The sequence below is a fragment of the Anabrus simplex genome, chromosome 1 (genome assembly GCF_040414725.1).
Source record: "Anabrus simplex isolate iqAnaSimp1 chromosome 1, ASM4041472v1, whole genome shotgun sequence".
NCBI classification, from domain to species: domain Eukaryota; kingdom Metazoa; phylum Arthropoda; class Insecta; order Orthoptera; family Tettigoniidae; genus Anabrus; species Anabrus simplex.
The window spans coordinates 775,966,713-775,981,346 of record NC_090265.1 but is presented as its reverse complement, the minus strand read 5'-3'; the positions used below and the strand labels follow the sequence as shown (position 1 = coordinate 775,981,346).

Genomic DNA, 14,634 nt, shown 5'->3' with positions numbered 1-14,634 from the left:
ACTTTTCCATGTCCACAAAGCATTGCAACAAAGGTCCGACTCGTTGGCTGAACGTTCAGCGTACTTACCTTCGGTTCAGAGGGTCCCGGGTTCGATTCCCGGCCGGGTCAGGGATTTTAACCTTAATTGGTTAATTCCAATTGCACGGGGGCTGGGTGTATGTGTTGTCTTCATCATAATTTCATCCCCATCACGACGCGCAGGTCACCTACGGGTGTCAAATAGAAAGACCTGCACCTGGCGAGCCGAACCCATCCTGGGATATCCCGGCACTAAAAGCCATACGACATTTCATTTCATTTCATTGCAACAAAGCATCTTTGTTTTCATACACATTGGCGGTTCTAGTATTGAAGTTCCATCTTGTTGATGAACATCCTGCAATTTGTTTACTACCACTTTTTCCAAAGCTGCCAGACGTTGAGGAGATCTGGAAAAGAATGCAGGAAATGCAGATAGGCTGCAGAATAATACGCGCGCAGCTTGATTTTTAGAGGCCGCGTGTTCAAATACGTGGTTGAGATGGTGGGTGTAGCAGTGAATGTAATTGCCTAGCTTTTTGTTTCCTTTGACCTCCACCTCTTTCACCACTCATCGCACATGCTCCATCCTAAGTTTGGGCGATCCTTTTCTCTGGATTAACCCGAAAATTACTACTTTTTTTGCTATTTGTTTTTACGTCACACCGACACAGATATATTTATGGCGACGAAGGGATAGGAAAGACCTAGGAGTGGGAAGGAAGCGGCCGTGGTCTTAATTACGGTACAACCCCAGCATTTGCCTGGTGTGAAAATGGGAAACCACGGAAAAAATTTCAGGGCTGCCGACAGTGGTGTTCGAACTCACTATCTCCCGGATGCAAGCTAACAGCCGCGTGCCCCTAACCACACGACCAACTCGCCCGGTCTGAAAATGACTACGGTATTGACCTGCTGCAGCATGCACTCAGATATTGCATCTGCGGTTTGTCCGTCTGGATTAAAGAACCCCCAAAATCTTTCAAGTGGTTGCCCATTTAATACGTATCTGAACACAATGCCAACTGTGCCTCTTCAGAGACGTCAGTAGTTTCCTCTGCCATGATAGCAGTGTATTTAGTGCTGTGTAATTCCTCCAGTATCTTTTCACGGCAGGATTCCAGCATACAGTCTACCTATTCATTCTGGATGGTTTTTGATGTGCCCTTAAATACCTTATTGGCTTCCATGTGTTCCTTAATGGCACTATATAAACTGCTCATGAAATCAACTAATCCCAAGAACACTCCTGGATTTTCAGTTCTTTCACAACTTTCGTACTCCAGATATCATTATCTTCCGAATAAGACGCAAGAAAAACAAAACAAAGCACTTCTTACATCACAACCACATATCCAACTGTTATCGTCATAAACTTTACAGTTGAAATGCCTGACATAACTGGAATTTTTCACGCTCGAAGCCTTCTGAGTTAAATTTCAGACTGGAATAGGACGACCTATAATTTTTATGTTCACATTTTCTTCTAACGTTCTCCTAATAAATTGCCCTTTCATCAAACTGTCCACACTATTCATGTTGTATACTCACTTCTCAACTTACATCAGTGCAAACAGAATCGTGGGAATATACTGTAGAACCTCACTAAGAACACTGATTTAATTTAACTTTATATACACTGCTCTATGCCTTTGCTGGCGAGAGGTACTGTTTAGAGTGCACTATGTCTTCTGGTATGGGCTATATCAAATTTGTTACTTTCATTGACCGGTCTCAGTGTCGTCCTTGGCTTTGACACTATGAAAGTGACTGAGGTATGAGTGATGCTAATAATACCATTCCTTATGCAGCCAGTCCCTGTTATGAATGGTGTGAAAATATTACTCATAGGATCGGTTGGTGCATGTATTTCAGTGGGCTTGGCAGACTGATATGTAATAGCAACTGCTGGCTCAGTGAGGAAAGCAACGGGAAACTACCTCACTCCTCATTTCCCTAGTACGCCTCTTCAGTGACGCCTAGGCTATTTATGACAGCGTTTGGCGGAGCTGCAGAGGATCAAACCAGCCTTCGGGCTGAATACCCAACATACATATACACTGCTCTGGTTAAATAACTTGATACATCTCCGTAAGACCTTTAGCACTAATGCAATGATAGAAAAACACACACCAGCAATATAACCGCGAGAACAAAAACCGCACAAAGCAACTGAAAGAGCTGCCAACTGATTCATTGAGACCCCCCCTATTACCAAAGTAAATTACATTGTAATGCGGGATAACATTTAGGGTCAGTTAAAGATTCTTTGACTCACCTACAAATTCCTTATTTTTGACACAAAAGGAAGATGGATATTATAATAAGCGTTGGTTGGTTACCTTAATAACAACATTGTGTGTGCGATAGATTGCCTCCACTTACGCTTTACTTTCGAGCCAGACGATGCTACTCTCTAGTGGCAGAATCGCTAACCACGTTCAACATCAAGGTAGCAGGAGACATCGAGGAGTTCTACCCCTTGCGGGAGAGAAAGTAACTATGGACGGGATCAGTGAAAGTCACTGCCTGCTCGATCTGCATCCGATGGCTGAAGCAGTCATCGGATGCAGATCGAGCAGGCAGTGGTGAAATTTGATCCCGGTTTATGGTATAGTCCACCGGCTAGGGGTGTGTGTGTGTGGCAAGCTTGGCTGCGCCTGCGTATTGCTTCCTTCAGGCTACAGGCAAGGGCTCACTACACATGAGCACGAGCCTTGTTCCCCGGGAGAACAGAGCTAGGTTTTCGACAGATCTCGTCTTGATTTATATAAAACACAAATTCATATCGTACTCAAAACAAAGAAAAGGCACCAGGATAATTGTACTGTACATAAATAATATTCCTTACAGTTCCAAGCTACGTGCTGGAGCACGGTAGCACGTAATGACCGGCCGCCACTGGATATTATTAAGTGTTGCACTCCCTTAGTGCCAAACTTTTGTATAATTTTGAAAAACGTGTAATTTATATTTTCGCATTGTCTTATATGAATGGATTTCACTCACTTTATGACATCTATATTTGGTGAACATTTTATTATGGAAGACTTTATGAATGACAATGCATTTCTTCTTCTTCCTCTTCTACTTAATCTGTTTACCCTCCAGGGTTGGATTTTCCCTCGGACTCAGCGAGGGATCCCACCTCTACCGCCTCAAGGGCAGTGTCCTGGAGCGTGAGACATTGGGTTGGAGGATGCAACTGTGGAGAATGACCAGTACCTCGCCCAGGCGGCCTCACCTTCTATGCTGAACAGGGGCCTTGGTGGGGGATGGGAAGATAGGCCGTGGCCTTAAGTTAGGTACCACCCCGGCATTTGCCTGGAGGAGAAGTGGGAAACCACGGAAAACCATTCCAAGATGGCTGAGGTGGGAATCGAACCCGCCTCTACTCAGTTGACCTCCCGAGGCTGAGTGAACCCCGTTCCAGCCCTCGTACCACTTTTCAAATTTCGTGGCAGAGTCGGGAATCGAACCCGGGCCTCCGGGGGTGGCAGTTAATCACACTAACCACTACACCACAGAGACGGACAGTGATGCATTTGCTGTGATTGATTGCTTAAGTGGTAATATGTTGGTTTCAGAGTACATTTTATTTCGAGAATATAGTTGATGGAATCCATGAAATAATTAGCAAACTACTGTATCTCTTTCTTAATGATTTACCATTTCTACGGCAAATAACTTACGACAAGTACGTTCAGTTCAAAGTAGTAATAATCTGCTGAATAAGCAGTATTAGAATATCACAACTTACACTAATGACTTGGATAATTTCATTCCTGCGGGAGAAAGAGGGAATCAGACTATAGAGAAGCTCTAATACAATTAACACAGCGTCCTGGGCTGAGTTAAGATAATGGCTATGCTAATCTCCTCACGATAAAAATGTGCCAGGTAATTTACTCCGCTGACTTAAGGAGGCGTTTTCATTGCTATCCGTATTTAAACAAGCGAAGGATCTACAAACTGCATCAGGTGACATTTAAATATTTGATAACATATCAATCGAGTGAGGAGCCTCCGTGGCTCAGACGGCAGCGCGTCGGCCTTTCACCGCTGGATACCGTGGTTCAAATCCCGGTGACTCCATGTGAGATTTGTGCTGGACAAAGCGGAGGCGGGACAGGATTTTCTCCGGGTACTCCTGTTTTCCCTGTCATCTTTCATTCCAGAAACACTCTCCATTATCATTTCATGGCATTTCTCAGTCTTTAATAATCACCTTGGGTTTGGCGACCCCATTGTAATAATAGCCTATTATATGGTTCATTCATTACATCCCTGACCCAGTCCGTTGCCTACGAGATTTACAAGGCCGGGACATAGCTACTAATTTTCCACTTCAAAGACGGGCCGACCGTGTTCACGGTTTGATCGCTAGATGACAGTTTTCTGTTCTGCTCTTGGCGGACTTCAACATTGTGATGTACATAGTTAATTTGATGTTGTGCTGATTTTATTCAATTTATTGTGAGTATTGTTTCTGTCGGTGAGTGTCCATGAGGTTGAAAAGCATGGTGCACTCTTATGTACCTCTATATATTTCGGATACCGCTAAAAAGCAGGAAAATGTGACGTTCCATAATTTTCCTTCGGAGTACGGCTTAAGGGAGAAATGCAGGCAAGCTATTTCGAGGCGCGAGTATGTAGCTTGCATTTTAATACATCAGATTTCAGTGTAAGCACATCAATCAAGCGAATTCTTCCCAAGAAAGTTCCTTCTGTTTTTAGTGTATATCCTTTTCACAAACAGAAAAGTGTCAAACGCCGGAAAGACCAGCTCCCGGAAATGACGTATTGCCATCAAAATTGAGCAAAATTTCTGATTCAGATAATGATTAACATACCATATCTTCAGCATATAACCATCCGACTCGTTGGATGAATGGTCAGCGTCCTGGCCTTCGGTTCAGAGGGTCCCGGGTTCGATTCTCTGCCGGGTCAGGGATTTTAACCTTCATTGGTTAATTCCAATGGCTCTGGGGCTGGGCGTTTGTGCTGTCCACAACATATCTACAACTCACACACCACACATTACTCTATCCTCCACCACAATAACACGCAGATGCCGCCCACCCACATCGGAGGGTCTGCATTACAAGGGCTGCACTCGGCTAGAAATAGGCACACGAAATTATTATTAGCATACGTCAGCCACAAACAAAAATGGAGTATAAGCCTCGTTTCTATGTCAAATCTATATATATTGATGAGATTTCAAATGCCAGATTACGGAAAACAGTATATTGAGAAGTAGGATACAGTAATGAAATAAGAAAAACGCTTTAAGGTATTTGAACTTGACCAAAAAGTAAACGAAATTGAAAATAATGGTACAAATGATCATTTAGGAACTTTATTCCCGTGAGAACAAATTGAATCTTACGGGAAGAAAAAGTGAAATACGGAGAAACGACGCTAAAAATTTGCGTCCTCTGACATAGGAAAGCACGTATCATTTGAGATCCTTGCACTGCCTAACTGTACCACATCAGAGATGCTGAAAAATTATATAGGATTTTCTAATGGCGAAGCGGGCATAACAACGCTCTCCAAACAGTGGCTTCAATACGAATGTCGCAACATCAGATGTGTGGAGGAAAAGATAGGATCGCTGATAATTTATAAGATGGCGATTAAACCCAAAGTTATTTATGACCGCAATCTCGATCAGTTTATCGGATACACTGAGGCAGAATTAGAGAAAACGGGAAAAAGTGACAAACTCGCTAATATACTTCTCTGCTTCTTTAGTGAATTACTTATTTCGTTTAAGCAAATTATAAGAAATACGTTGTAGAAAGTAAGTCATACAACTGCTCTTGGTTTATTTTATTTATCTCATATCTGCTTGGTGTCTTCTGAAATTGCTAGTTTTAATGAATTTTTATAGCCTTTCGTGCTCGAACGTGTTGCAATGAGCTCAGTAATGAGAACTCTAGTGGCGGTTGTCGGAAGTATCTCGAGACCGAGTCTGGTGTGCTATATTTCCCGGTCTTATGTATCAATCAATCAATCAATCAATCAATCAATCAATCAATCAATCAATCAATCAATCAATCAATCAATCAATCAATCAATCAATCAATCAATCAATCAATCAATCAATCAATCAATCAATCAATCAATCAATCAATCAATCAATCAAGTTAATGATCAACCTGCACAATCTCAATGCACTCCAGAACCATATTCCTCATGACTGAGGACATAAACTTTCCTGCTATCTTTTCCTATTCCTCCTCTTTTTTTGGCTTCTTTAGAGCTTTTAAACATCGCCAAGTCAGCGTGACTTATCCTGCGACGATCAATTTCAGTTACTGCTAAGGCCATATTTTCCCAGGAAGACATTCCTAAGGACTCTAAAACTTTACACCTGGATGCAACACCTTCGTTGAAGCAGATAGCTGCATCCAATACACACAATTTTAGTGTTCTAAAACCTACAAACTAGAATTAGCGTCGACAGGTTTGCGTCGACAGTTCTTCGACACCACGGTGACCATGGCAACCAGTGTACGTCATCTATGTACACCGGAACTGCAAAAAAAAAAAAAAACATATCCATGCTTCTCTGAACCGAAGGTCTCAACCAGAGCCAACGACATTAATGATAAGACTGCTAAACATACTCATCACCGCGCTCCTGGTTGAAGCATAGCGAAGTAATTATCGCCTGTAACTGTCATGGTGGCTGCCACTTCACGCCTTTGAAATTTAGCCGCATTATCAGTTCAATGTGTTGATGAGATTATTTGTTATTGCAAAATTAAGTTTTATTTAAAAATAAACACGACATTTTTAAAACAATCTTAATGTTACATTAATGTTACGAAGAAATAAGCGCAGTGAATATGGCAGGTATTTGCTCGGTTATAAGAAGAATTACGTATTTAGAAGGATGGATAATTCGGCCACATACACCAATATAAAGTCATGCACTACAGGAAGTAATATTTTACGTACAGCAATTCATTCAATTCACGCCCGTAGAGAAAGATACCACAACCTTTTAATGACATACCTTCAGTTTCATTCTGGCTTAATTTTCGAATTTAGTTTCTTGGTCCAGTTTGTTAGGTTTTATGCATTTTGCTACTTATGGCTACCTTCTCTCGCAGCTGGGCAACAAACAGAACATACATCCGTTGGGATCCCCTGCCTGTCATAAGAGACCACTAAACGGGGTAACCCCAGGCTATCAACTTGAGAACACTGGACCCCTGGCTGAGTGTAGTATTCCTTCCACATAAGATACTTGTACCAGCTTCACCGTTTTTACCTTTCTATGGGAGTCATCCATCACCTGATTTCATTCTACTGAATTAATTGCCAATATTTTATTTATTTATTTATTTATTTATTTATTTATTTAAATAAATTGCCACGACTTTTGTTTGTATGTATGAATGTATACATTATCTGTTAACTTTAAATTCTCTGGATGAAATAATCACAAAATTGCATAGAAATAATTCATTAAAGCAAAGATTTATTGTCAGAATTCAATATCTATGCAATGTTTGTGGGAAGTGTTTTTATATTCATAGCCTCTTCAGTCCCGAGCTTGTTTTTGCATTCGATGGATTATATTTTCCTCAAATAAATTTAAAAAATTCACCAAAGAATGTAGTATGTTTCACTAAGTTGTTTTATGACGTGTAGCATATATGCTACATCAGGACTCAGAGTTGACTTTCCTACCATTATTATTTTTGCTTTAAAATGTTTTGTATTATTATAAGTAAAGAAAACCACATGCAGAGCATATGCTACATACGGACTGAGGAGGATAGTGCAATAATTTGAGAACAATTCTTTTATTAAAACTGTGTGGATTATTTAAATATGTTATCTTGAGTGAAACTACAGTCAGTTCCTCTCATCAGTTGGGCGGCAGCCGCGCCCCGTTTATTTACCTCCCGTTGACTCATCACTGCCCGTTCCGCGGCATAGGAACAAGGAGAGCACGTCGCTCACTTCAGCGGTGAATAATTTGAGATAACAAGTAACATTAAGAAAATAAGAATTAAGAAACTAATAATTAAGGAAATTAGTAATTAACAATTAAGAAAATAAACTGGTACATTTTGACGAGATAGTGGAAATGTTCTTCTGCCTCATCCACACATTTCTGGCATCGTCTTAGGAAACTCCAATTCATACGTATAAGTTCGTCTTACGTAACTGAGGCTATTCTTCTCCAGATGGTTTCAATTTACACATTCTCGCAGCCCGCCATGCTAAGCTCTTCGAAACTGCGGCTTCATGTCCAAGTCGTCTTACGGATTTTGGTGGCGCATGTTCTAATCTTTCTGCGATTTCACTTACTCTTTCCTCGTTAAGTACACGTTTCTTAACACTTAGATTCTTATTGAGTAAAGAACCAGTTCCTCTCAATTCGTTTACGAGTTTCCGCACGGTCTCTTTATGAGGAGGGCGTACACCAGGATATTGTGTTTCAAATCTCCTAACGACTTCCCTGCAAGACTCTGTTTCATATAATTATCGGTCATAAATTCCCATTCCTCTACCGTGTGTACATGTGGAGACATTATGAGATAACACTTCACAACTCTAGGATAGTTGGAGCGACAGATCAACACTTAATACATGTTCTAAGCACGGACTTGAACTGCGAAGTGCTGTCACTGCACTGTTTGACGAGAAGTGATAAGTTAACGGGTGGCAGATACGCTGGGCGTGCCTATCGGCCAAGCGATGAGAGAAACTCACTGTATTTGGTACAGAATTACAAGATTTCAAATAATGTCTTATATAAATATGGTTCTAGAAGTATTTCTTCGGTGTGTTTCAGATTTAAAGTTGCGTGGACGACCAAGAGAGAGTCACTTTGACCCTCCGGAAGACGAGCAGAGGACTCCTAGCAGCAGCTGTCAGACGCTGCATATCTCTCACCTCCTGTGGCTTGCTGTTCTTCACTCCCTCCCCTGGCTTCAAGCCCCTCGCGTACCCCCTTAGAAGAGACTGGTGAAGGACGAGACCCTGATATCGCACTACGGACTCAGGGAACTCTCGACTCTCGCATACGCTTGTGAATAGTGAGACTCCATGGTAGTGCAGTGTGGCTTCCACCCGAAGGACGCGACGATCGTGCACATCTGCTGTAGCTTAGGTGAACTGCGACCCGTCTTCTGTATATACTGCACTTTGTAATATAACATTATGTACATACTCAGTGAACTCTGGAACTTTTCTCTTGTACTTCAAACTAAACTTCGGGATACCGTAGACCATACAGATAGTTAAAGATAAAATTGACGTAGAAAGTCACAAGGGAATGTTTGGGTTGACCAGACCGATTGTATAGTACACGTCACGTAAGGCTATATGCTAAAAAGCAAATGTTCTCCTTTTTTATTGGCTCATCACTGCTGCCAATTTTTACTAGTTACAAACTGAAATCACGAGACATAACCATCAAAAAACTAACCTCAATGTAAGGAGGAATGGAGGTTCCTTTACCCAAATAAATGATCATAATTAAGCCAGTTTTCAAGCTCAATGAGGAACTAAGGAAGTAAATATTCCCTCTCACCCTCACACAGTTAAATGTTACATATTTCTGCCTTCATTCTGATGTACGCGTTACTATAACCGTATTCTTCGGTGTTTTCCCGGTGAAATAATTCAGCTCCCTTCTTGAAATTTTCTATTACGTATCGAGCTAAAGTGAAACCACGCTGTAATAATACACACAAGCAAACACAAGTTGTAAATAGGCATATTTGCCAACGGCCTTACCATGTTGAATACACCGGTTCTCGTCCGATCCCCGCAGTTAAGCATCATTGGGCGTGGTCAGTACTTGGATGGGTGACCGCTTGGGAATACCACGTGCCGTTGGCTCAATTCCCTTTTATGCCTTTGCCGGCGAGATGTAGTGTTTACACTGCACTATGTCTTTTGGTATGGGCTATATCAAATTTGTTACTTGCATTGACCGGTCTCAGCCTCATCCTTGGCTTTGACAATATGAAAGTGACTGAGGTATGAGCTATGCTAGTAATACCATTCCTTATGCAGCCGGTCCCTGTTATAAATGGTGTGAAAATATCGCTCATAGGGTCGGTTGGTGCATACATTTCAGTGGGCTTGGCAGACCGATATGTAATAGCAACTGCTGGATCGGCGAGGAAAGCAACGGGAAACTACCTCACTCCTCATTTCCCTAGTACACCTCTTCAGTGACGCCTAGGCTATTTATGACAGCTGTTGGTGGAGCTGAAGAGGATCAAAACAGCCTTCGGGCTGAATATCCAACATAAAACAACATACACACAAAGGCTAAGTGTTCAAACCGTACAAAAGTCGCGACAAGACAAGCTTACGTTAGGTTGGAAACGAAATTTCTTTCCATTTCAATTGAACTGATCTTTATTGTGGAGATAACATTTCTTTCCTTCCCGGAGGAGTTCTTGCAGATTTTTCTTGCTTCTTAAAAATTCTAATTGAATTCTGTAAATACAAATTGGGCGAAATACGAGTAAGTCTGCTTTTGTAAATTTTACACCAACTATGTCATGCCACTATTCTACTTCCCTAATAATACCCAAACAGATTTACAATCCTACAGGAAAAGAAAATAAGCTATGCTTTATTATACCCGCAAATGTAACACTAGTTATTTTCGCAATACGGCAGTCACGAAAAAATCATGGCTGTATAGTGCCAACCTGCAAGATTAACAGTAAATGTAAGACGTCATATCGGCAAGTAGGATCTGTAAACTATATGCTTCGGGACACTGAATCGAACCCAAAACCAAACCAAACCCCACGGCACTTAACGCCCTTGCAAGGGCTTTGGCCTGCCCAGCGACCGCTGCTCAGCTCGAAGCCCTGCAGATTACGAGGGGCCGTATGGTCAGCACGACGCATCCTCTCGGCCGTTATCTGGGCTTTCGAGACCGGGGCCGTTATCTCACCGTCAGATAGCACCTCAATTCTTATCACGTAGGCTGAGTGGACCTCGAACCAGCCCTCAGGTCTAGAGAAAAATCCCTAACCTGGCCGGGAATCGAACCCGGAGCCTCCAGGCGAGAGGCAGGCATACTACCCCCTACACCACGGGGCCGGCTTGAATCGAACCCAACCGTTAGAAAATAACTATAAATCGCTACCTTCTGTATTAACAGGGGAGAAATAGTAAGGTTGTAACGTTAGTGTATGCACTTACATGGCACGGACTCTAACTAAGGTGTACGGTAATTGTCAGTCAGTCAGTCGTGAAGTACTTAGAAATAATAATTTGTTTTATTTATTTTGTAATAATCAGACATAGGTTCTAAGTAGATTCGAGAGCACAGAATGTTGTCAATGGATCTACTTCCTAACATTGTGTTCCCCTTCTAATCTTAACATCGCCAGCCCCTTGAGGAGGGAGTCTGTTAAATTTTGGCATCAAAAAAACAAAAAACAAACGAACAAACGAACAAACAAACAAACAAACAAACAAACAAACACTGAGCTATGGACAAAAGTCACAAAGGTGAGGGAGAGTAAAGGATAACTGAATTTAACTTGGCTGAAGCGCACTGCCGTCTAAAGTGTGATTACACCAGGGTTGTAGAACATCACTGCGGAAGCTTGAAAAGAGACAGGCCTACCCTCAACAGTGACACAAACACATAAACAGGTTGACCACACCAATGGCGAGTGTAATAATCATATTCTTACAAGCATATTCTTCATGTAGGAAAATAAGTCATGATTATTTATCATATTATTTCCACTACTATTTTAGGCATTCACACGGGAAAGGTAGTAAGTCATAAAATGTGAATTTTACAGGAGAAGGAAAATATAGTTTTTCCAACATTCTCAAATAGATGTTACTGAAAATAAATCATGTAAAATCAAGGAGTAATCCATTTATCAGTTTAACACAAAACATTTATGCTAATTATCATTCAGGCACAAATTCTGCAATAAAATACGTTGTGAAACTTCACTGTGTAAATAGTTTGTCAGCTGACAAAGCGGAAATTACACGATAAAACAAATGATATTTTTCATACAAGAAGTCCAGCATAGCCAATAAGTCCTTTCATCGGTTCGCTGAAGGCCAGTCTCCTTCCAAGTGGTGGTAAGGTCTGTATGTTGTTGGTCGCGTGATAGGACCGTCCACTTTTAAGGATATTGTGCTCCTTCCACGGTTCTAATTCGTTTAATGATTGCCTTGTCTTGACTGAGGGAAGTTTGGCTCTTGAAATCCTTATTCATCTCATAGTGCTAATATTAAGGCGTAGAGTATTTAAATATCTCCTGCTTTCCATGGCAAAGTCACGAAACTCCCCGGGCGTCATCTTGATTACATCAAATGGTCGAAAATGTTTATTCTCTCTGATTATTTCCCCATCTTTTTCTGGAGCCATTGTTGGCCATACGTAGCACCTATTTTTGAGAACAAAGAACTAGTATGAAAGTCATGTCAAGGTGCTGGCAATAACGACGTACCATTTCGAATAGAATAGGTTTCGGAGGTATTCTGGCAACTAAAATATCAATATGACGAACTATAATAGCTATAAACAAGGTTTAAACACAGTTGACTTTCATGAAATGACAAATGTTACACCTAATTCCATCAGAGACACGAACTGATTTACTACCTTCTACATGCCAAACCTCGTGGACTTAACACAGGTTCCGTCTTGCGCCAATCGTAGAACCTAATCTACTGTCCCAGTTGAATTGCTACATTTTCCATGCCATTGGCATGAGCGTTAACTACCTTCTCCACGCAGAATTTAAATCTCGATTTCTATATTTACTCATTTGTTCGGCAACGACGCTTTTCTAACAAATGCCTATAATTTCCAAACAACTGAATTGAATGAAATATTTTCATTTTTATATACAGTTCTTTAATTTTAAAAAACATTGCAAATGATGTAATTAAATTTATAGCTTGATATTTAATCGGTTTTGTCCAAGCGAAAAGCTTGTGAATGGTCATGGTACCCGACACCAAATAAGGAATAACAGGGGTGAAAGAAAAGAGGGAGAAGAAGTTCCGAATGAAGAGCATGCACGGTAGTTTTCACTACTTGGATAGGACTGAAATTTTCACTTCTAGCTCATTTTCTAGCAAATTACGAAAAAGTATGAATAATTCTGAATATTTAAGTTCTTTAGGCTTTTCCAACCGTGAAATCACCAGCGTTTCGCCCCAGTGTAGGAGTGGGCTCATCAGTTGGATTGCTACACTTTTCCAAGACGCTGGAGGCTAGTGCGCCGTTGAGAGACCTCTGCAAGCCTTTTATGTAGGACAAAGCAGTGACTGTGCACTAGTGGAAATATGTGTCTCCACTTGTAGAAATGGTATAGGCCAGGAGCCTTGCAGTGGTGTCTCAACGGCGCGCTAGCCGTCGGCGTATTGGAAAGGTGTAGCAATACAAGTGATGAGCCCACTGCTACACTGGGGCGAAACGCTGGTAATTTCACAGTTGAAAAGGCCTAAAGAGCTTCAATGTTTTTAATTCTGAATATTATTTTAAAAAATTCTACATCTCAAATTGTTATAACTTGACCTGTTTACTCCGTCACACCTTGTTGGACTGTCAATCAACACAAGGTGCGAGGCAGATGAGATTCCGTACAACATTCCACACTAACTGTACCACAATAACAACAGGTAACGAGTTCTTTAGGAAAGGAAAAGCAGATTCCTGTTCATATCATGTGGTTATCAACAGAATTAGTAAACATTCCAGTTCAGAGTTGAAGAGATGAGAGAAATGAAATATGTTCATACGGAGTATATTGCTGTTGTAGAAATTCGGTAAAATAGGAACGTTGTGGGAATGTCGAGAATGAAGTAGTGGTCTAATTCTGATTCTAGGAGAGTGAAATGAAACGGAAAATGAGGTAAAATCGATGTATAATCATTCAAAACAGGAAAGAGCACATGTTATTAACGTTTATTATTTGATCAGACTTAATATTATTATGTTGTTAGGGTCATCAGTCCATAGCCTGGTTTGATGTACCTCTCCATGCCACCCTGTACGGCGCTAACCTTTTTATTTCTACTACATCCTACTTGTCATATTCATACCTTGGTCCACTTCTACCTTTTTTACCTCCTACACTTCCCTCAGAAACCAACTGTACAAGTCCTGGGTGTCTTAAGATCTATTCCACCATTCTACCTTTTCTTCTCCTCAAATTTAGTCAAATCGATCTCCTATCACCAATCCTATTCAGTATATTTTCATTCGTGATTCGTTCTACCAATATTACCTTCAGCATTCTTCTGTAACACTACATTTCAAAAGTTTCTATTCTCTTCCATTTTGCGCTAGTTGTCATCTATGTTTCACTTCCATACAGTGCCACGCTCCGGATGAAAGTAATCATATTTCTAATTAATAAATCAATATTTCGAAACAAGTTAATTTTCGTTCCTGAGGATAGGCCTTCCTTGCTTGTGGTAGTCTGCATTCTATATCCTCCTTACTTCTGCCATCGTTATTTTACTACCCAAGTAACAATATTCATCTACTTCCTTGCATCACATGACTTCGTCCGGCTGCACTCCATTCCTTTGTATTTTTACCTATTAATGTTCGTCCTGTACTCCT

General features: G+C 41.0%; 1 protein-coding gene and 1 non-coding gene across 2 annotated transcripts in view; both read left to right on the top strand.

Moving 5' to 3' along the window:
- Nucleotides 1-9,421, top strand: part of LOC136856927 (lachesin) — a 328,011-nt gene extending 318,590 nt beyond the window's left edge. Inside the window, exon 9 of the mRNA XM_067135191.2 lies at nt 8,845-9,421. Coding sequence (XP_066991292.2) covers nt 8,845-9,008 — 164 coding nt within the window. The 3' untranslated portion in view covers nt 9,009-9,421. The remainder of the gene's footprint in view (nt 1-8,844) is intronic.
- A 356-nt stretch (nt 9,422-9,777) lies between these two features.
- Nucleotides 9,778-9,896, top strand: LOC136859405 (5S ribosomal RNA). Its single transcript, XR_010858994.2, has one exon. It is a non-coding gene; the product is annotated as a 5S ribosomal RNA (ribosomal RNA).
- The last annotated feature ends 4,738 nt before the right edge of the window (nt 9,897-14,634 follow it).